Source organism: Protopterus annectens, chromosome 13.part0 (assembly GCF_019279795.1).
Source record: "Protopterus annectens isolate FY-2018-M chromosome 13.part0, PAN1.0, whole genome shotgun sequence".
Taxonomy (NCBI): domain Eukaryota; kingdom Metazoa; phylum Chordata; order Ceratodontiformes; family Protopteridae; genus Protopterus; species Protopterus annectens.
The window spans coordinates 395162696-395187013 of record NC_056747.1 but is presented as its reverse complement, the minus strand read 5'-3'; the positions used below and the strand labels follow the sequence as shown (position 1 = coordinate 395187013).

The following is a 24318-nucleotide window of genomic DNA, read 5'->3' as shown; positions in this document are numbered from 1 at the left end:
GGTCCTTACAAACATGTGAGAATGTTCCACCATTGCTAATGCATGGTCCTCATTGGTCAGGTCAGACCATAAAGCTGTCTGCTTTGAAATAAAAATAAAATCTAGAACCCTTGCTAACCCTGAAACTTTTAGGAATTATTCTAAGGCAAATTTCCTGTTATTATTGACACTTTAGCAAACTTCCAACCCCCCCAAACCCTTAGAACACTGCTGCATCTGAAGAATTGTTCATGCAAACTTTGTAAAATAATATAAACAGCTGCACAGAAACAGCTGTACTCACTTGTAACAAGTGTAGGACTAACTCAAAAAACAAGCTCTGGTGGAATATAAAAATTAATAGATTGTATAACAAAAGGAAGAAAATCATGGCAAAAATTAGGAGGTGCAATAAACAATAAAGCAAAAACTCCTTCATAGGTTCATAGGTGTGTACTAGGCTAATGGCCATGGAGCCTTTATGAGCCTAGCCCATAGAAAAGCCCTGGCATCATGCCACCTGATGTTAGTTCCCTGTGCCTCTACAAAGTAGAGCCACTGGAGTGATCCCCAGGGTGAACTTTCTATTTCCCATCCACTCATCAAGATTTCTCTTGAAAAGGGCCAGTGAGGTGCTCTGCTTGACATGTATGGGAAGTCTATTCCAGAGCATGGGCAGTCTCTAGGTTATGAACCTGTCCCTCCAGCATATTCTGTTGATTGTGGTAATGAGGTTGAGGTCTCTGGAGCGTGTGGTGTGGAGGGATTGGGATTTCTTTCGATGTAGCATTTCTAATAGAGCTGGTTCAGACATGGCTTTGTAAGTCAAGCAGAGATCACCTCTTAGTAGATGATATGAGACAGAGAATAGCTGGAACTTTTTAAGTCTGTCCATGTAGGGTATGTGTTTAAGGCCTAGGATCCTCTTCGTGAGGTACTTTTGTGGCCTTTCCAGCTGTTGCATGTGTCTAGTGAGGTACATGCCAAATGGGGCATTATACCCGATGACTGGCCTAATGAGGGAAGAGTAGTGAGAGATGATGACCTCTTTATTCCTATATGCTAAACCCTTGGTAATGAGATGTGCCACATAGAAGGACTTTCTGACCACAGCAGCAATGTGGTGGTCGAAGGGGAGGTTGCTGTCGACCTGTGTCCCCAGATCTCTTATAATGCCTTCAGTGTTTAGTGGGCTCCCATCAATGTGGTAATTAGTGGGAAATGAGTTTTTACCAAAAGGGATGATGATGCATTTTTTGGCATTAAGCTTAAGGCCATGGTTTCGACACCAGCCATCGGTCTCATTGAGGTCTTTCTGTAGGATGTCTACATCACTTGGGGAGTTAATAATGACTCCCAGCTTGCAGTCGTCTGTGAACTTGGTCAGCCAGAGTCCCTCTATGTTGGCCTGGACTTCTGAGAAGTAGATGCCAAACAGGAGAGGACCCAGGACCGATCCCTGTGGGACTCCACTCGTGACTGGTTGGCATTCTGGCTTGGAGTCCACTACTTTCACACTTTGGGTTCTATCTGTGAGCCAATTTGCAACCCACCTAGTGATATAGGGGTTGATGCCTAGTTTGGTGAGTTTATCAATAATTCCTGAGTGGGGAATGGTATCAAAGGCCTTGGTCAGATCAAGGTAGGCTGTATGAACTGCCTTGCCCTCATCCACAGCTCTGGTGACTGACTGAAAGACGTTAACCAGGTTGAGCAGGCATGATCTACCTTTCACAAAACCAAATTGCATGGGATCTAGAGTTTGGAGATTCCCTATATCCTTGTTAATTATGTCCATAATGATTCTCTCCATAGCCTTACATATCAGACTCATCAGGCTAATAGGGTGATAATTCCCAGGGTTTGTAGTCGCTCCTACTTTATGGAGAGGGATAACTGTAGTAGTGCTCCATTCAGTAGGGACAAAGCCTGAGGTGAGGCTGTGACTGAACAGGGCACACAGATGTGGTGCCAGTTCACTTTGCAGTTCATGTAGAACACATCCAGGGATATTGTTGGGTCCCATGGAAGCTGTATTCTTGGCCTTGGACAATGCAGCTTTAATCTGTGCTGCAGTAATGCTGGGTGCCTGGCATTCGTCCGGTATTGTGATTGGTCCTTTTGGGGGGTGGGGGTAAAGTTGGCACTGAATCTATCAGCCAGTATGTTGGCAATATCTGTTGCTTCAGTATAGGAGGAACCATTGTGCAGTAACTCAGAGCAAACCTGGGTATTGCCATGGAGATTCTTTATATAACTATAGAAGGCTCTGTGGTTGTTTTTAGTGTCTGCCACAATTCTGCCATCATAGATGGCTTTAGAGGTTTTGATGAGGGACTTCACCTTTTTCCTCCAACAGTTTCTTCCTTCTGTGGTAGAGTTTATTAATGGCAGGGAACCAACAGATCAGCTTCCTTTTTTTGGAGAAGAGCATCTTGGTTCTGGTGGGTATGGCTAGTTCCATGCATTTATGTACATGATCATACAGTGCATTGGTGTGTGATTTGGTAGTCATGCATCTATTTTCCATTGACATGGGTGCCGTGAAGTTAGCCACCTCTGTTTTTAGGAGCCCAAAGTCAGCTTTGGAGAAGTTTTTCATGGTGGTTACCTTTGCCGGGGGGGGGGGGGGTGGATTTCCATGGTGATTAGTTTGTGGTCGGATCTAACCAGAGAGGAATTGGCTGTTGGTGTAGAACAACAGTTGCCCATGTTATTAATATTCAGGTCAAGGATGTTGCTTCCTCTAGTGGGTTAAGAATGAGCTGGTCCAGGGCATTAGAACTGAAGAATTCCAGGAAGCGTTGGGCCAGTGTATTGGTGCATGAGTAGTTTCCCCAGTTGATAGAGGGGTAGTTGAAGTCACCTAGTATGAGAGTGTTGGGTTGGACCCTAATAGTTTCCAGGGTGCTTAGGAACATGGAGTGAGAGTCTTGGGACATGGTTGCGGACCTATAGCAGGCTACAACCTGAATCGCCTTCTTACCTAATGTTAGTTGTACCTGAAGTATCTCAGATGCATTATGTTGGGCTACTAGTCTGGAGGTGTGCACATCCTTTATGAATATGGAGACACCACTACCTTTGGAGCTTCAGTCCATGTTCTGGGGCCAAAAGGTGTGGAATGAGTTATAGCCTTGTAATGCAGGGGTGCTTTCTGCTGCTTTAAACCAGGTATCCATTACAGCACAAATGTCGATGTTCTCCATTTTGAGGAGTGCTTTGAGCAAGTGCATCTTGAGATTTAGACTTCTAGCCTTGAGTAGCATGACCCTCAGATTACATTTAGTTACGGTGGTCATTTGGTCTTTGGAACATCACCTAAAAAAGGCACTATAGGGGTGGCAAGAGCCTTAGCCAGTATCCAGAAACCCAGGTGTGACAGATGCAGGGAAGTCTGTCAATCATGTCATCCCATGCAAATACTGGATCCCCTTAGAATGACACCAGAAACTTAGCCAATTGTTGAACTCAATCATTTTCTGCTTGTACTACGGTATCATTCTGTGTGATGGTAGGATGCTGCTCAGGGATATGGTCATACCTGCCTGGGCCACATAATCCGAGATCTCCTCCATGTCTCTTTTCATGTAGTCCAGGGAGGTGCATCTCAGGTCATTCACACCCACATGGACAGTGACAGATTCATAATTGTACTTGTTTTGGAGTGACCTGAGTGCATGTGTTATGTGTCGGATTCTGGCACCTGATAGACAGCTGAATGTTACCTTCTCCTTATTCAACCTAGTGAATGGGAAATCAGTGTGCCTCACTATCGAGTCACCTATGATTAGTGTATTGGGCAAGCTGTTTTGGCTTAGGGGCTTAGGTTGAGGGTACACTGTGTAGGTTAGCTGTGTCTCTTGCAGTTTGTACTGTGTTGTGGTGGTCGAGTCCATTTCTGCCTTGGAGGTCTTTGCTGTTTGGGTAGATTTCTATTGAGAGCCTCCACAAAGATGGGTGTGTGGTTTGTGTTTTTATGTGAGAGCTGTGATGGTGGGTGTTCTGGAGGGCTATGTGTTGCATGTGGTGTGATGCAGGTATTGACCTTCTCCTCTTGACCAACTATTCCGGTCTTGGCTTGAGAGTGCATGGTTTCCAATTTGGATATATAAGTGCATCTCTCACAAGTCTGAGTGTTGGGAGATAAGAGGAGAGGGTTGTCTGTGTACATGAGATAGTTGCTACACTGCCTCAGAATGCCCAAGTTCACCAGGTTAATAGGAGAAAGCACAGGGAACTGACCTTTAGACATGCCAGGAGGGATGGTCATTATTTCTAAGTACTGGAGCTATTTCCTTATATATTTCTTTTACAGGAAAAATGTCACTCAAGGTGTCTGAGTCTGTACAGGGCACTGCCAAACCCTTGAGGGAAAACTAATACGCAGACCCTGAAAATTTAAGGATGAAGTATTTAGGCAGATATTCTGAAGTTAGAAAGAAATCAATCAGTACTTACTGAAAAATAAAGAATTAGCTTGTCAAAAATTATGAAAAGAGGGGAGTAGCGTGAATGACTACTGCCTGGGTACTACTAATGCTGGTCTCAGCACAGCTTCACTCTGTTGGGATACAATACTCCTTTGCTTCTTCTCTCACCAGAAGCAAAATGTTAGCACCAATCCCAAGAAGAGAAGCAGGCCACGGCCTGTTTGGTGATCCACAGTCTTGTCCCTGATGATGCAAGGGTCTGCAGGCTTGTAGCCTTTTTCTGGCAGATGCCTCGAATAGCAAGCAGACCAATCAGGTACATTAAGCACAGACACTCTCCAACCAGAAAGAGTCAGGAATCAATGCACTCTGCTCCTACTCTCACCAGTATCAGAATATAAGCACAGATTCCAAGCTGTCACCTCTAAAACAGTTATTAAGCTTTCTGGTGATCAGCAGTCTCCAGGAAATAATGTAACTGCACTCCTTCTCTCTCCAGGAGAAAACAGAAGCACTAATCTCAAGATGACTACTGAGAGGCAGAATGTGGGCTCTCCAATAACTGGTCATCTTGCAATAGATGCTTAAAGGTAAGATGAAAAAAATGGTTTATCTTAAACACTGCAGTGTGCACTAGTGGAGTTAGATGTGAAAGTAGGTAACTTAAGTTTTACCTGTCTAAAAAGTTAAGTTTAGTGAAGAGTCACTATTTTTAAAACAGCAAGATAGACTGAAAGGGGGTGATCACTTTTGTATTCTGGTATTATGGTATACAGTAGGATGGCCAATAAATTTAAATAGTAGAAGGGGAGTGATTTCACAAAATGATAGTTTTGTGCTTACTCACACCAGCCAGTAAAAGTAGAGTGGAAATGAGATAGACGGTCAAATTAATATAAGCGGCAGGCAACTAGAAGTTTAAGAACACAACAGTAACTGGGTAGGAAAAATTTCTGTCTGACTCACAAGAGACAGATTTGTGGTCTCTTTTCAAATTTTAATATGCAGTTAAAAGCAGAATACAAGTAAAACACAGTGTAAAGAAAACAAATCACAGTATACAAAATAGAAAAAGACAATAAAGTAATACAAAATACAACAAATAAAAAGCAAACTAACCTTTCCCTCACAGCAAACTGTAGCAGAGTCTGGGCGAGCCTTTCCAGTAAAGCTTCATCAAGCTAAACAAGCAACTCAGGGGACTTATCAAGTCTATCAAAGCCAAATTATAGGTAAAAATAGCCACCCAGGCCAAGGACAATCACAAAGCTTTCTTCAGCTATGTCCGTAACCTCAAAGTCAATACACAGCAATGTACTGAATGAATTGTAAATGGAGCCACCTGTACTGAACTGGAAAATATAGTAGATCTATGGCTGACAAATTTAGCTCCAATTTTTCTTCCCTCTCCACTCCACACACCCATCAGGAGAAGCCCTCAGCCATAACTCCCCCCAACTATCACTAGGGAACAAGCCCTCAAAGCACTCTCCAAGGCCAAGAACACTGCATCAATGGGCCCTGATAATATCCTAGGATGCATTTTTAATAGCATGAAACATGAATTATTGGTCTCACTAGAATCATTATTTAACTATAGCCTCTAAGCAGACTGTGTGCTGAATGAATGGAGGAATACAATGGTTACCCCGCTGCACTAGGGTGGGCCATCCATGGACCCATGGAACTATCGACCCTTAAGTCTAATCTAATATGTAAAGAAATGGAAAGAATAATCATGGATATGTTAAATATGACAAAGGAAACCTACAGACAACATATCAAACTCTGCATATGTTAAATTATGACAAACAAAACCTATAGACAATATATCAAACTCTGTTTTTTGTCAAGGGCAGGTCATGCCTACTTAACCTGGTGGACTTTTTTGAGAAGGTCATCAAAGCAATGGATGAAGGCAAGATGATGCACACTGCCTAACTCAACCTAACTAAAGCACTCAGCACAATATCCCACTCGATCACTGCAAACAATCTCACTGAATTAGTTATTAACCCCTATGCCACCTGCTGGATAGCCAACAGTCTCACAGACAGGATGCAAGAAGTTAGAATAGGAGAGTCTACTGCCACAAAAGTCCGGTTACTAGTGGAGGGCCTCTGGGTTCAGTGATGGGGCTGCTCCTGTATAGCATATACTTCTCCGAAGTCAGGGCTAAAGTCAAAGGGCACTGGCTGATCAAGTTCACAGGCATTTACAAATTAGGTGCAGTTATTGAACCCCTCCAGGCACAAATACCCTCCGAGAAGGCCTGACACAGACTAATAACTGGTGCCAGATTCACAGTCTTAAACTCAATGCCAAGAAGTATAATAGCATATTTTGTTAACACAGCCATTCCCACCCCCCTCCCCAAATTACTACACTGATAGTACACCCCTAAGAGTAGACCCAGTAATCAGGGATTTGGGAACACATGTAGACAGTGACTTGGCCTTTGACTATCAGTAGTAAGAAACTAATTCAATATTGCACAACTTAAAGCAATGCCATAGCATTCAGGTCCAAAGATGTCATTGTTCTGTTGCACTCCACCCTCATAAGACTAATCATTGAGTACAATGCCCCCTTCAGCATGTACCTCACCAGGCAGATGCAACAGCTGGAGCATACACATAGGCTTCTCACAAAAAAAAAAAAACATACATGGATTAGAAAACAAGTCCTATGCAGACTGCCTCAAAGCCTTGTCCTTATACCTGGTCTCCTACAGGCTTCTGAGAATTGACCTATGTCTGGCCTACAAAGCATAGATCCAGCCTTAATGGACCTGTTGCACATCTTCAAAACAAACAGCATCAGGAACACCCAATATATGGACCTAAACCTCGCCTATAACATAAATCGGACAAGCTGGGTGTGAAGGTATGTGTCTCAGAGGCTACTCCTTCTCTAGGACAGACTTCCTATCCATGTGAAGCAAAGCTCTTCCCTGTAGTTATTCAAGTGAAACTTGGGTCATTGGATGGGGAATCATAAATTTACCCCATGTCTGGCACCTATGTCTCTGTTAGAGAGAGAGGAAGCTTCCAAATGCTCAATGGTTCATGCCTAAGCTTATATACTGTCACAAAATCTAAGGGATCAACTTATTTCTAATATTTCTGTGAAACATGGCTAGGCTTAAAAAGGTCTAATAGGGTCATTAGCCTAGTATTCTACTATGATCCCATGATCCTAAGAGTCACATTGATTCACTTCAAAAGCCCATAAGACAAACCTCCAGATGGTTCAGTACTGTAGTCATGGGTGACCCTACAGTGGGACACATCAATGTAGCACTCCCCAGTCTGTGCAAGGAGAGGGTCACAGTCATTTACCTGTCAGGTGCCAGAATTTGCCACGCCACACCTCACCAGCATTCCTTGTACCACAGGTACAAATATGATACAGTCATTGTACTTGTGGGTACCTTACTGGACCACATGAAGACAGACATGCTGGAGCTCTCATAACATGTGTTGAGACAGGTATGAGTCTAGCACTGGGCAGCATTTTATCATCACCAAGAATGATGCCGCAGTATGGACAAAAGATGATTGTCTTCAATAATTTCCTTAGCTTCTGGTATCATTCAAAACAGAGGGTGCAATATATATATATATATATATATCAGGCTGGGAAGGGATGGTAGACAGCGCTAAATACTTTGCTAGGGATGGCCTTCAACTCCCACCCCCCCACCAATGATTCCTTATATTGGCCAAACCTTGTCTACCCCCATAGTACTTTTTTAGGCAATGTCAATATTCTAAAGCTTCCAACGTAATTAACCAGAATCCAGACAACATTAAGATATTGAAAAAGAAGAACCACTAGATGCCAGGAACTCCACTTCTTGAAGTCAATTTCACAAATACAGTTTATTCAGCAACTGCAGAATTAAGTAGTCAGCACCAATCAAGATAATCCAAAAATCAATATCATAAGAACAGCGAGCTGGAACAACAGCTGATATTATAACAATATCACAGAAACATGATCCTAGAATAGCACAAATGCCAATATAACCTTGTAGCGCCTCGGCCAAACAGCCTTTACAGAGTAATGAATTAGATTAAACCAAGCATTTATATACAATACCAATTAATCAATCGAGTAATTTACTAAAATTCTAATTATTAAATCTTTTATTAAAATTAATATTTTGCTGCCAATTTCTATGCACATGTATATAGATGCATAGATGCATTAATCCCCCTCAGAAACAAATACAATATAAAATTCAATAATAAATCCCTATGGTGGGATGCTAATATAAAATATATAATAAAGTAAAAAAAAAATGATTGCATGCAAAAATAAATTTAACTCTCAAGAAGACAAAAATTCTCTTGCTAAACTAAACAAGGAACTTCAGACCCTTATCAAATAAACCAAAGCCAAATAGGAGGTACGAATAGCCCCCTATATGAAAGATAACTACAAAGCCGCCTTTAACTATGTTAGAAAACTCAGAAACAATGGTCAGCACTGCACAGTGATATAGTAAATAATACCACCTACTTAGACCCAGAGGACATGGCCAGTCTACTAGCGATTTAATTTAGCTTAAATTTCACCTCCCACTCCATTACAACATTTCCAGATGACATACTTGCATCAATGCCCTCCCCCTCATCTATAAAGCTATGGAAATTATCATTATGGAATTAATAAACTAGGAAATTGGTATCCTACAAATCCCTTGACCCAAGCTAGTTCAGTTTTGTCAAGGGCAGACAAAACATAACCTAGTTGACTTCTTTAAGAAAGTTACCAAAGCAGTGGATGAGGAAATATCAGTACACATCACATATCTAGATCTCGCTAACACATCCAATATTATTCCACAGTCTGGTATTGTTAATAAACTCTCCAAGCTAAATGTCGGTCCCTATGTAACTTAGTGGTTAGAAAACTGGTTCACAAATAAAACCCAGAATATTGAGATGGGGGGTTAGTTCCATCTGCTCTAAAAGATTTGTCACCATTGGTGTACTCCAGGGCCCTGTCCTTGGGCCATTCCTCTTTGGCATTTACTTCTTGGTGGTCAAAGCACTGTTAAACACTTATGATTGACCAAGTTTGCTGATGACTGTAAACTAGGTGCCATTTTTAACTCTCCAGAGGATACCAACATCCTTCAGGAGGGCCTTTTTTTAAATAAATAACTGATGTCAAAACCATGGACTAAAATTAAATACAAAAAAATGTATTATAGTTTCCTTTGGGAAAAACAATGTCATGTGCAACTATCACATTGATAACATACCCCAGAAAGTTGATCCAGAAGTTAGGAACCTGAGAACCTTTGGAGACAGCGAACTGTCCTTCAGTCACCAGGTATCCATTGTTGTAAGAAAATCTTTTTCACTGTGCAGCTTATTAGTAAGAGTATGGTGTCCAGATCCAGGGATGTGATCACTCCACTCTATTCAGCACTTATCAGGCCAATCATTAAGCATAAAACCCAATTTGGCCTGTACCTATCCAAACAACTGACATAACTTGAATACCCACAGCATCTTCACACCAAGAAAATCAATGGCCAAAATAAAAACTACACTGATCACCTCAAAGCCTTGTCCTTATTTCCAGTATCATACAGGCTGTTGAGGGGTGACCTCTGTCTTGTATGCAGATCCTCAACATATCCTATCTTCTCAGACCTATTGCACATCCACAAGTCCAGTGGTGGCATAAACACTTACTCAAGAGATCTAAATCCCTTCTGCAACATAAATAGAACATGTTGAAGGGATAGAAATATATCATAGAGAATTCCATTTCTTTGGAGTCATCTTCTCCAACACATAAAACAAAGCACTTCTCTTACGCTGTTCATATGTACAATCTGGACAAATGGATGGGAAACAGAAAATTCATATCCTGGAGTAGCACTCTTGTCCCTTATGGAAGGGGTAACATGTAAATGTTCTGCTGCTTTGGCTTATTTCATATTTAAATAAAAAGGGCAAAAAAGCTTCATCAGAATGCATATATAGGCTTCTAAAGATCCTGTACTGTCAATAGCCTAGTAAGAAACTATGAAACTAAGAATCTACAAGCCGAGGTATTTTTACCGGCTGTTGCTGAGTCAGTGTAATTGCAACTTTCTGCAGTATTTCCATAATGGTGCAAGTTACACAGTATAATACAACCCTCTGCTGTCAATGGAAGTGTGCCAGCATGCTTACTATACTGCATTTAAACCATTCACTGATACCGCCCTCTTTGTAAATGTAATATCATTATTTCTGCTGTTACTCATTCTGTCACCACGTCCTTGTTGTGTAAGCTGAGTCAGAGTTGAAATTAAAAAAACAAGCCTGACCTTAACTGCACATTTCTAGTTACATTAATTAAGTCAGACCTGCCAAGCCACTTTACATCACTCATATACCTACTGTTGAATAAACTCTACTACCCTACCTCACTTCACATCTACTTCACTTTTTTTGCACTTTAGTACCATCCTACTTCATTAGCAAACCTTATCCCCTCCCCTCTCCTAATTAATAGTGAATATAACTACCCCTCCCCTACAACACACCAGTGTACTCTTTAGACACCAGACACTACAAGCCTCAAGGTCAGTCTCTCACATCATCTGTAGCCAGCCAGATAGCACTAGGTATTCCTGAGGAAATGTAACAACCATCTCATGTTTACTGACAACCATTTGCGTCTTGCATTAAAGAATTTATATGCAGGAGGTACAAGGATTTACTAACTTTAGAGGAGAGCCTCTCAACCATACCGCTCAACTTCTTAGAGCAAGAAATCTGGACAAAGCCATGAATAAAAGTGGAAAAGAAAGGCCCAAAAACAGGAACAATTTTAAATATTGCTCTTACAAACTTAGAAAGTTGATAGAATAACAGGTTTTGCATTAGTATGAATTTTCTGAAAGCTATGAAGTCTAAAACTCTAATGTCTATCATTATTTTCAAACTTCAATCTTTAATGACTTGTCACTAATTTGCCAGAAAACCACAATTTAATGAAAAACGGACCAAAAATATGAGGACAAAATCTGGACATTCTGCGAAAATCTGTACAATTTAAAGGTATGCTCTCAACCAAACTTATTAGCAGCATCCATCAGGTTGTCAGTACTGGCACCCATCTCACACAACCATGCAAGGCTTTTCTAAAGTCAGCAAATAAACCATTTTATGCTGAAGTAAGAAATGCTTGCCCAAACCTCAAAGGCCTCCAAGATGCAGGTTGGGTGTACAAGATACTTACAACCAAACTTACAAGCAAACAGCACCTAAAAACACAGCTAACAGTAGAAGAGCAAAACAGTGTCACTCAGCCGGCAGGCCAATGTCCTGATGGCAGCAAGATGAAGCCAACACATGTAGCAATGAGATAATAATAAGTGACTTTATAGCTAGATACACAGCTGTATCACTCAGCAGGCAGAACAAGACAGGGTGAGGGTAAGTGGTGACTCTCAGGTGCCAGGACTCACCATGTTACTAGAGTCCTGAACTCCCTTCACCCAAGATACACACTTGTCTTGGTCATTGTGCACGTGAGAGTGAAAGATTTCAGACCCATCTCCCTGGATTACACACAGAAGGGCATGATGGAGGTCTCAGAATATGATATGCCTGAGGTTGGTATGAAACTAGTCTTTAGCACCAATCTAACATCTCCAAGAATAATGCCACAATACAAATAAAAAGATAACTGATTTCAACTAATAGCTTAGATATTGATGCCATTGTAAGGGGGATCCAATATATATCAGCCTGGGATGAGATGACTAACAGTCTTACCTGCCTTGCTAGGGATGGCTTCCACCTTTTTTCCCCATAGTGTCTTTTTTAGGCAAGGTCAGTTTCCTCAAACTACTGATAATAGTCAAACAAAATCAACACTATGTAAAGGTAGCACTGCTCGATGATAGAAGTTGCACTCCTTACAGGCCTTCCTGGCCATCAAAAATATAAAGAGCTACATGGATAATGAAACATTGTTTATTGTAATGATAGCACCCTTACTGTGATGGAGTTTCAGTGTCTACCACTTTTCAGACCCACCACTGAGAATGACTGTGTTGTTGTTGTGTGTGTGGGGGGTTGTATTCCTAACAAGCCATATCACATCTAGACTCCTAAGGCAGGTCAATGACCTTGAGCTTCAGCATATCCAACTTACTGTCAATAAAAAGTTCCACATCATAGCAAACTACTGTAACCCATCCATGTCATATAGAACCCACAAAGCATAGCTAAACAAACTGGAGTCACTCCCCACTGAACCTAATACTACTCTTCTGGGATATTTCAATTATCCTTCTATTAAATGGGAAATATACATAACTACAGAGAAGTATGCACAACACTTCCTACGGTTCATAAATGGTATCTCCTTGGACCATCTATTTCATATTCCAAATAGAGGATCAAAATATTGGATCTAGACCTCACCGATGTAGCCCCATTATGGTCTGTTCCTGTAGCTGCCTCAACATTGGTCAGATTCGCCATGATTCAGTAATATTCACTATGAGGGAAGAATCTGGTTTGCTATCATACCTTTCTGTATTTAGAGACTACTCAAAGATAAATCAATTACAGCTAGATGATGACCTGATGGAATTTAAGTATTCCCCACCATGGCTTTGTCTTGCACATTGCTACATCTGCAGACACCTCAATGCATGCTTTAGATGAGCATAGAACTATCAGTAGCCCCAAAACACAAATGCATTGCCAAGTTCTGGAACAAACCCATATTGTGTAACCCTAGTATGAATAAACTACACTATTAAAGGAAGAAAGTTATTGTCCATAAGAATAAATTAAATACTACAACCTCTAAAAGTGAACTTAAACAGTATAAAGAACACAGAATCAAAATTATAACTTCCTGAGGTGAGTATGAACTGAAAATTGCCTCCTAGGTTAAGGAGAACCACAAAGACTTATTCAACTAAGTCAGCAACCTTAGAAGCAATAACCAGTAATGCACTGAACACATAACAATGTACACTCATCCCCAAAAGCCAAAGCCAACATATTAATGCATAAATTTAACAAAGACTTTACACCTTTGTTTCCCACTAACCCCCCTCCCATATGAGCATGCCCACCCAACAGATCACTTTGAAGTAAGTCCTAAGGGCTCGAAGTCAAAAACACTAGCTCCATGGGTCCAGACAACATGCCAAGTTCTCTTCTTTCAGCACTCAGCACAGCCTTATACACTCATTACTGGACATGTTCAATGTCAGTGTGTGTGTGTGTGTGTGTGTGTGTGTGTGTGTGTGTGTGTGTGTGTGTGTGTGTGTGTGTGTTTGTAGGAAAGTGAAAACTGTACAGCCAAACTAAAAAAAGTGTTGAAGTTAGAATGTGACATGCTAATTAAGGCCTAAAGTGTTTGATACACTCCAGAGAAAGAGCAAACAGGAAGGTAAAAAGTGATATTCACTTGCCAGCAGATTTCTACAGCAGTGAAACAGAGCGTACACCAGAAGGATCTTTGAAGTAGGAGCAGTTTTTTTCTCTAGTCTACATACATCTACAACCTAGTTAAATTAAAATAGCAAATCGGTATAACAATGTTAAAACAAGCATGTGACTGAGAGCACAAACAGCCAGTGTAGTCGGAAATGAAGAATTTAACATTGAATGTTTGATTACCAACAGGGGAGGTGTCTAGTTTGTTGAAAAAACATATGGAAGGTTATTTGACTTTAGAAATGCTTAGTGTACCAAAATGAAGTTGATGAAGTCACTCAGTAAGCTTAATCTGAAAGAAACAGTTATCTTGGTTATATTTTGTCAGTGTTTTTAAGACGTGCTTTTTTATCCTAAATGATGGTATCCCACAGTCCTATTGAATCCTACTGGAAGTGGGATCAGTTATGCTATTATAGGTTCATAGGTTCATAGGTTCATACTAGGCTATCTGCCCGAGGGCATTTACAAGCCTAGCCCATAGTTTTGTGGCTTACGCCACCCCTTTAGTATGGAATTCAAATTCCATGATAATTGCCTATCCAGATTATTGGGAAGATATACCTACATTTTCTACAGCCTATGTGCAGATTTTTAACATCTGCAGGTTGAAAAGTACGATTACAGCTAGGAATTCACACACTGGTGCTAACCGCATAACATTCATTTGTGTGTGAACAGCTGCAAACTATCAAGTGATAGAGTATTAAGAGATGAGGGTGGTATGATAACAGTGACCATCTGAAAAGGATATGATGCTTCTGTCCTGTGGCTTCTGCCTAAAGCCACAGTATTTTCAGTAGTAGAAAGTGGAATTTGTAGAGTTCTTTTGTCTGTATCAGAATCAGTACCAGGAGTTGTGGAGGCACTTGCCATTGCTTCTGCTTGCTTATAAGGTGAGATATGGTCCAAGTTTCTCCCTGAGTCACTGATGTTCTTGTATATGGCTGACTGAGAAGAGGCCGAGAGATTTCCTTCATTGTATAGGGTGTGTGACCACTGTACACTTAAGTCCTGTTTCTTTTTCTGCTTGTTACTTGTTACCAGGATAGGGACTGTCCTTTAATCTTTTTTTTTTCTTTTTCCTTCTGTTGACCACTTTCCAAAGGCTATTCTGTGCACCTGAAATCAAGTGGTAGCCCCCCCAGATAAGATTTCATATTGCTTTCCAGGAGTTCTGTTAGGATCATAGGTGTTTTTGGAATTAGAGAGTGCAGCTCCCATTGACAGTTGGAGGGGTTATGTTAGATGGTACTTCCTGGAGGTGGCTGGGAATGAGTGGAGGATAAAGCTGAAGCTGACTTTGTCAGCTAGTAGGTTTCCTATATTTCCCAGCTCCATGACTGTAGCTCAGTTTACAACCAGTTCAGCACACTGCTGCCTTTGAGGTTTCCAACATAACTGAAGAAAGCCTTATGGTTGTCCTTGGCGTGGAAAGCCATCTTTATCTCAGAATTGTCTTTCTTTGATTTAATTAGCCCTCTTTGCTGTCTATTTAGTTTGATGAGAGAGATTTTCGTCTTTTTGGCTGATACTATTCCTAATTTTAGCAATGGCTTTTTTCTGTTGTTGTATAACCTGCTTAATTTTGGATTCCACCAGTGTGGTTTGTTTTTAGAGTTTGTTTTGGGCTTACTTCTGTTAGGTACAGCAGCCTCTATGCTGCCATTAACATGGTTGTACAGAGTTTCTGTGAACAATTCCACATAGGCTGCTGTGTTAGTCGGGTTTGGAGGGGTTTGGAATTCTGAGAGGTTATCACATAATAAAAGGTAGTTTGTCTTTGAATAGCTGCCAACTGTTACAGGGTTCACTGGGGTTACAGTACTGATTTTTAATTCAAAGGAAACCACTTTGTGCTCTGACTTTACCAGAGAGGACATGACACTGGGTGGGGTGCAGTGTTCCCCTATATTTGTAAGTACCAGGTCTAATATGTTTGTACCTCTATTGCACGTATGCACTATCTGATCCAGCACATTTGTGCTTACAAAGTACAGGAATCTCTATGCCTACAAATATGAGGTTGTGTAGGATTTACAATTTATAGAGAGATAATTAAAGCCCCCTATGAGTATGATATTTGGTTGAATGACGAGTGTCTTCAGTTGGAGTAAGTATGAGCTATGGGTTTCCTGGGACATAGATGTTCACCTATAGCTTGCTAGGATATGGTATAGGACTTTGTCTATGCTAATATGTACATAGAGAAACTCTAGCATGTCATCCTGTTTAACCAGCACAGAGGTATGCTGTTTCTGATGTAGATGAAGACACATCTGTCTTTACTCCTGATATAAGTGTGTGGAAGGCACTGAAGCCTTGTACTGCTGGAGTACTCTCTGCAGGTTTAAACCATGTCTTAGTTACTTACAGAAGTCTGCATTCTCTTGGGTGAGAGGAGCTTGGAGGGAGTGAAGCTTCTTGTTACTCCTGGCATTGAGCAGTAACACCTTCAGATTCCAATGGATTGATTTTGCTTTGTTAGTTTGGCAGTTTGGCATTGCCACAAAAAGCTCTGTGGGAGAGGACATTGTTTTAGCCAATATTCCAAAGCAGGTGCAGGCTATCCCTGGCAAAGCAATGTGATTTGCTAACCATATTCTTCCATGCTAACAAATGCTTTATCCCCTGAGAATGACAGAAGAAACTAAGACAATTACTGAAGTCAGTCGTATTTTGTTTGTATAGTGGCATCATCAATGGTGAAGGTGGAATGCTGTTCGGTGTTAGGCACATACCTGGCTGTGACACATAGTCTGATAGCTCCCTATTGTCTCTTGTCATATATTTTACGGAGGTACATCTCAGGTCATTTAAGTCATACTGGTACCTGTGGTGCAGTGACTTGTGCGTGTGTAACTTGGTGAATCCTGGATCACTTTTTGAAAATAAATAAATAAATAAATAAAGTCAAATGGCAGGCAAGAAACTTCAATGACTTCTTTAAAAGCAAAAAAAAAAAAATGGTTATGTGCTTTTAAATATTTTTTTTTAATTTCTTGCCTACCTTTAATTCTTCTGTGTTTTTATTTGTCTCATTACTCCACATTGTCAAGTTTTTGCATTCTTCTGTGTTACTGTATGAAACAAAAATGTTTGCAGAAATTTGAGTTTGACGGCAGCTAACTGCAACAGCTGTTTTTACCGCAATATGTCATACCCCCCAACCTCATAGGGACAAAGCCAAAAATAATGTGGGACAAACATCCACAATCAGAGACTGTTGCAAAATGTAATATTGCTCTTATGCACTTAGTTGCTAGAATAACAGATTTTGCATTATCATGTATTTTGTGAAGGATATGAAGTGTGAGACTCAAATGTCTGTCATTGCTAGGGAAGGAGGAACTAGGGGAGTAGTAATAAGAGGTGGCCATATTTCTAAGAATTAGGTCAAGAATGCTGTGTCTACTAGGTTTATTTTCCAGCCACTCAATGGACTTTTTTATTAAGTTTAGAAAAATTTGGGTATATCTTACCTTAAACCCAGTTTATTGAATGGTAATTAGTCATGCAAAATAAGGGAGTATTTGCTACTAGGAGATCCTTTAGGACATTGAGGAATCTTACATGGTCATTAGGGGGAAAAAGGACTGTTGTAACAAGCACTTTAATGTATGCAGTAAAGTTGGAGCTTCTGGGTTCTAGGGTATAATTCACAAAATAAAAAAAATATCTCACTGCAGTCTTCTGGTAACAAGTTAACTGTTCATGGGTGCATACTAGGCTAGTGATCACTGGGGCCTTTATAAGCCTAGCCATGCAAACTAAATGCATCCCACAAATTATTGGGCCCACGAGGTTATTTTAAAGGATGTATGAGTTAGGGCATGAATTACTGGCTGCCTGTAGCTGTCAGAGATACAAGTTTCAGCCCAGGGTTGAATTTCCGATTTCCAACCCACTGATGCCATTTGTGTTCAAATAGGGTTAGGAGAGGGCTCTTATTCACATGGATGGGAAGCCTATTCCAGAGAATGGGGATTCTCTGAGATATGTACTTATTCATCCAACATGCCCTATTTAAGTTGCATGCAAATTTAAATCTTTAGATCTAGAGGTTCTGGTGTTGTTCATTTTGTCGATATGCAAAAGGTCCATTAGAGTTGATCAAGGATGCCTTGTATGCCAGACATAAATCACTTCTCAGCAGTTTATAGGAGATAGAGCTTTGAGTCAATCTGCATAGGATAGTGTGTTTAGACCCTGTATTCTTTTTGTGAGGAACCTCTGTGGACATTCCAGTTGTTGCATGTGCCTGGTCAGGCTCATACAGAAGGGGCATTATACTCAATGATGGGTCTGATTATGGCTGAGTATAGTGACACAATTAATTCACTGGACCTAGATGCTATGCCCTTATTTATAAGTAGATTGGCATCAAATTATTTTCTTACAACCTTAGGCACATGCTGGCCAAAAGCCAGGTTACTATCTCCCTGAGTCCCCAAATGCCTGACTATTGTGCCTACATTTAGGGCTATTTTATCAATGAGGTAGTTTTTCTGGTTGGCCAACTTCCCAAAAGGTACTTTTATGCATTTCTTGGCAGTGAGTTTTAAACCACGGCTTCAGTCATTTATATGCTGCACTTTCCTATAATATGTCAGCATTTTGGGGGGGGGGGGTTCTATGATTGCTCCTAGCTTGCAATTATCTGCAATCTTGGTAAGGCAGAGGCTCTTGACATTGATCCTGACATCTGAAAAATAGGTTCCAAAAAGAAGCAGCCCCAGCTCAGAACCCTGGGGGACTCCATTGATGACGGACCTCTTTGTGGAGGTGGTCCTTCCAGTCCTAACTTCCTGAATCCTGTCTGTGAGGCAGCTGACTAGCCAGTGAGTTGCATACAGGTTTATGCCCAGTTGCATGAGTTTTTTTTTACAATACTCTAGTAGTGTATTGTGTCAAATGCCTTAGCTAGGTCAAGGTAGGCTTATGCACCATTTTGCCCTCATCCATTGCCTTGGTGACCTTTTCAAAGAAGTCCACCAGGTTCAGTAGTCATGACCTACCTTTGACAAAACCAAACTGGTTGGGTCCAGTGCCTGAAGGCTTCCTATGGTGCTGTTAATCACTTCTATGATGGTTCTTTTCATGGCTTTACATGTGACGCTAGTCAGACTAATGGGTCCGTAGTTCCCAGAATCCATTGATGGTCTGCCCTTGTTTAGAGGGATGACAGCTGCAGTCTTCCATTAGTTCATGTGGCATGAAGCCTTTGTGGAGGCTGTGGTTGAATACTGACTCCAGTGGCCCTGTTAGGTCATATTTCAGACTATTTAGGAGGCATCCTGGGATATTATCGGGGCCCAGTGAAGCTATACTCTTGGCCTTAGAGAGCACATCTAAGACCTGCTCCCTATTGATAGTTGAAGGGATTATGTTAGATGGTATTTCCTGGAAGATGGTGGGGGTGAGAGGAGGATAAGGTTGGAGCTGAATTTGTCAGGCAGAAGATTTGCTGTATCTTCCTGTTCCACAAATGTGACTCCATTTACCAACAGTTCAGCACACTGTTGTGTGCTGCCTTTGAGGTTTTGGACATAGCTTCTTATGGCTATCCTTGGCCTGAGAAGCTGTTTTTACTTCACAATTTGCTTTCTTGGACTTAATTAATCCTCCTAGTTGTGTATTCAGTTTGAAGTGAGAGTTTTTATCTTTTTTGGTGTTATACTTTCTAATTTTAGCTATGACTTTTTTGCTTTTGCTGTACAATGTGTTTAATTTCAGACTCAGGGTATTTGTTTTTTTGAGTTAGGTTTGAGCTTACTTCTGGTAGGCACAGCAGCCTCTATGCAACCATCGACATGCTTGTACAGAGTTTATGTGAATAATTCCACATAGACTGCTGTGTTACCTAGGTTTGCAGGGATTTGAAATTTTTACAGGTTATCGCTTAATAAAAGGTAGTTTGCTTGGAAAAGTTTTAAATGTTACATGGTTTGCTGGGTTTACAAAACTGATTCTTATTTTGAAGGATATTACTTTGTACTATGAGCTTACCAGGGAGAACATGACACTGGGTGTGGGGGGAGTGCAGCATTCTTTCATGTTTGTGAGTACCATGTCCAATATGTTTATACCTCTAGTAGGTGTATGCACTAACAGGTCCAGAGTGTTTATGTTTACAAAGTGATTAGTTCAGTGGCATCATCTGCTTTCATTCTGTGACTAGTAGTAATAGCACAGATATATGTAAATTTTAGATGAAAACTAGCCCTGTTCCATGTCATTTCACCTGTTTTAACCAATAAGAACTTTCACCTCAGTCTCAAGTGTAAATGAAACTGTTACTTATTCTAGTATTTGCAGCTGCATTGTATGGTAAACTGCTGTATGAGTTAACCATTATACGCTGAAACTGTCACTATCTGAAACCACATTAAAAATACCTTCCTTCAGCGAGTTCTGTTTACTGAGTTACCTGCATTTGAAGCGGCGCTCTGTACCAATTAAATCTGCTAGTTTCCTCCATCCTCGGGTGGAGTTGTCAAGCAGCTCACTTAATCTGGCAAGTGTGGCTTCTCCCAGACAACTGACTGACAAACTCCAATCACCCATTCTGTGTCTCTGCCTTTTTCAGGCTGTCTGCTAAGGTTTTTTTCTTTTCTTGATGAACCATTCAGAACTCCTAAAAGAGAAACAGACACGTTTTAGACTTACATGTACATTTTAATGTTGATTTATTGTGTATGGTGAATAGTTAAATCTCAAGCTACTGCACAGTAAAATCTTCATTTACAGATTATCAAGATTAAAAAAAAGTATGGAAACAGTTTTCTAGAGTTTTTATTCCTATTGCTTCATTATACTAACCAGGTGGCAGAAAAAGTCATTCAAAGTTCATCTTTCTAGTGACTTTTCTCAAATAACAAGAGGTGTGCCCTAAAGGATACCATATCTCTGCTACTCCTGTCAAACCATGAAGGAAGCTGAGAAGTAGGGCACAGGAGAAAAATAATTGTATTTACTGATAATGACAAGATATGCCAAGATACCTTTTCCCAATCATATCTTATATTAATAGTAAGACAGCAATAAAATCCAGTCTCAATATCTCTGCTCCTAAGATAACACATATTAATACTCTCATCCCTTCAGAAATGACTACCAGAGTTTTGCTGGTTGAATAATCTATTCCCAATATTCCCAAGCTCTGGAAAATTTTATACATCACCCCCTCCCCCCCATCCACAAAGGTGGCACCTCAACAGACCTCTCAAACTACCATCCAATAGCCATACTATCACCACTCTCAAAATTCTAGAAAAATGTTTGCATACCCAACTCATGAATTACCTTCTAAGCAAGAACCTACTTAGCAACTCCCAACATGGCTTCAGACTCTGCCGTGGTACCACAACCACCCTTATAAGCTTCACCAATACAGTCAACCAACTCAAAAATAATAGACAACTAGTATCCTGTATCTTCCTAAATATGTCCACGGCATTCCATAGTTTCCCACCATTAACTCCTCTATGAACTAGCTTTGTTAAACCTCAACCAAACCACCCACAATTGTTTTCACAATTGCCTTTCCGACCGACAACAGGCAGTTAGATGGCAAGGTGGCATATCCACCCTGTTGCCTGTGACAGTAGGCATCCTACAAGGTTCAATTCTAGGGCTTCTCATATTTACAATCTTCACCAACAAACTCCACTCATCCACCAAGTTAGCCACTATCATTTAATACACAGATTACTCCACACTCATCTGTGCTGCACCCTCCCTTCCACAGCTCCAAATATTACCCAAATATCCTTTACAACCATAGAAACCTGGCTCTCTGACTATCAACTCATTTTCAATCCAATAAAACTAAGTTAATTCTCTTCTCCAATAACAAATCACCTAACCATATCTTTCCTCATTCACTCTGCAAACAACACCAATATTGAACCTGTCTGCCACACTAAACTGCTTGGAGTCACCACTGACAATAGCTTCAGATGTGATAAACACTTAGCAATAGTCATAAAAAAGACCCATATAAAGCTTGGCTTTTTCTATAGAGTCAAATAGGTTCATAGGTTCATAGGTTCATACTAGGCTATCTTCCCTAGGGCATTTATAAGCCTAGCCAGAGTGTGTTTTGCTTTCGCCACCCATTTTAAATTAATTTTGCTATGCCCTTTTTTGAGGTTAGTATACTGTGCCTCTGTCTAACAGTGACACAGAAGTGATACCCGGGGTAAACCTACAATCTCCCATCCACTCATCAAGATTCCTCTTGAAGAGAGTCAATGAGGGACTCTGCCTAACCTGGACTGGGATTTTATTCCAGAGTGAAGGGAGCCTCTGGGTTATGAATCTGTCCCTCCAGCATGTCCTATTTATTTCAGTGCTGAGGTTCAAGTCTCTCGTGTGCATAGCTCGAGGGGATGTGGATTTTTTGAGGTGCAGCATGTCTATTAATTCCGGGTTGGACATGGCTTTATACATCAGGCACAGATAGCCTCTGAGCAGGCGGTATGCCACTGAGTAGAGCTGGAGTTTTTTTAACCGGGCAGCATATGGCATCTGTTTGAGCCCTTTGATCCTCTTGGTGAGGTACTTTTGGGGTCTTTCCAGTTGCTGCAGGTGTCTGGTAAGGTACATTCCAAAAGGGGCATTGTACTCAATTATGGGCCTGATGAGGGATGAGTAAAGAGGCACGATGACCTCCTCTGATCTAGATGTGAATCCCTTCATGATTAGGGGGGCTATATAAAATGTTTTTCTAACCACTTTGGCCACGTGGTTGTCAAATGAGAGATTGCTATCAACTTGGGTCCCCAGGTCCCTAATTACTTCTTCTGTACTTAATGGATTATCACTTATGTGGTAATTTGTGGGCACTTTGTTTTTGCCAAAGGGGATGACTATACACTTTTTGGCGTTTAGCTTGAGGCCATGGCTCTGGCACCAGTTGTCTGTTTCTATGAGGCCCTTTTGGAGGATGCTTGTGTCGGCTGGAGAGTCGATTATGGCGCCCAGTTTGCAGTCATCTGCGAACTTGGTCAGCCACAGTCCTTCCGTGTTGGCCTGTACCTCCGAGAAATATATACCGAACAAGAGAGGTCCCAGAACTGAGCCTTGTGGGACGCCACTTGTAACTGGTTTGGAGTCTGACATGGCTCCAGCAATTCTAACCATGTGGGTTCTGTCCTTGAGCCAGTTTGCAACCCATCTAGTGACATAGGGGTTTATATTTAAGCTGGTGAGCTTATCTATAATGCCCGTGTGGGGTATTGTATCGAAGGCTTTGCGAGGTCCAGGTAGGCTGTGTGGACTACCTTCCCTCGTCAATGGCCTTGGTGACTGTTTCAAAGAAATTGACCAGGTTTAAGAGGCAGGATCTGCCCTTAACAAAGCCGAACTGGGTAGGATCCAGTGTCTGTAGGTCCCCAATATCTTTATTTATGAGGTCCATGATGATCCTTTCCATAGCTTTGCAGACCAAGCTAGTCAGGCTTATGGGGCGATAGTTTCCAGGATCCATTGAGGCACCACCTTTGTGGAGAGGGACCACTGTTGCTGCACACCACTCTTTGGGTACATATCCTGTAGTAAGGCTGAGATTGAACAGTAGTTTTATGTTTGGGTTTAGCTCTTCTTGGAGTTCATGTAGGACGCAGCCTGGGACACCGTCTGGTCCCATTGATGCTGTGTTTTTTGCTTTGGAGAGGGCGGCTCTTACCTGAGCATCTGAGATGTCAGGGGGCAGCACTCTGCTGGGATAGATATTTGCCCTTTTGGTGGGGGGGGGGTTTGCGCTGAACCTGTCAGCTAGGATGTTGGCAATGTCTGTGGGTTCGGTGTATTTTTTGTCATTTTGGACTAATTCTGAGCATATCTGGGAATTCCCACCCAGGTTCCTAACATAACTAAAGAAAGCCTTGTGATTATCCTTAGTGTCCTGTGCAATTTTTCTCTCGAAGCTGGCCTTAGACAAGTTTATGAGTGCCCGTAGTTTTTCGCTAATACTGATCAGAGACGCCTTCCCTTTTTGGGATTTTGCTCTATCATGTAGTAGCTTCCTCCTTTTATTGTATAGTTTGTTTATGGCTGGGGTCCACCAGACAGGACGTCTGCCTTTGGAGGATTGGGTCTTGGTTTTATATGGGATTGCATGATCCATGCATTCCTGAAGGTGTTCATAGAATGCGTTTATAAAGGATTCTGCGGTCTGGGCCATATTTTCCACAGGCCCGGGGGGTTTGAAGGATTCCACCTCGGTTTTGAGGAGTGTGAAATTTGCTTTAGAGAAGTTTTTCACTGTGGTTTTCTGGGCAGGGGGTGGGGTCTGGATGTGAATATCCAGTGAGATTAGTTTATGGTCTGATCTTACCAGTGAGGGATACACTTCTGGTCTACAGCATAGAGTCCCCATGTTGGTGATGATCAGGTCCAGTATGTTTTCCCCTCTTGTGGGA

The 24318-nt window shown here is 41.2% G+C and overlaps 1 protein-coding gene across 1 annotated transcript in view; it reads right to left on the bottom strand.

The window, feature by feature from the left end:
* The window catches only part of LOC122787359 (mucosa-associated lymphoid tissue lymphoma translocation protein 1-like), a 584376-nt gene that overhangs the window by 489221 nt on the left and 70837 nt on the right, over positions 1-24318 (bottom strand). The window contains exon 2 of the mRNA XM_044054015.1: positions 20322-20528. Within this exon, the coding sequence (XP_043909950.1) occupies positions 20322-20458 (137 nt within the window). The 5' untranslated portion in view covers positions 20459-20528. The remainder of the gene's footprint in view (positions 1-20321; positions 20529-24318) is intronic.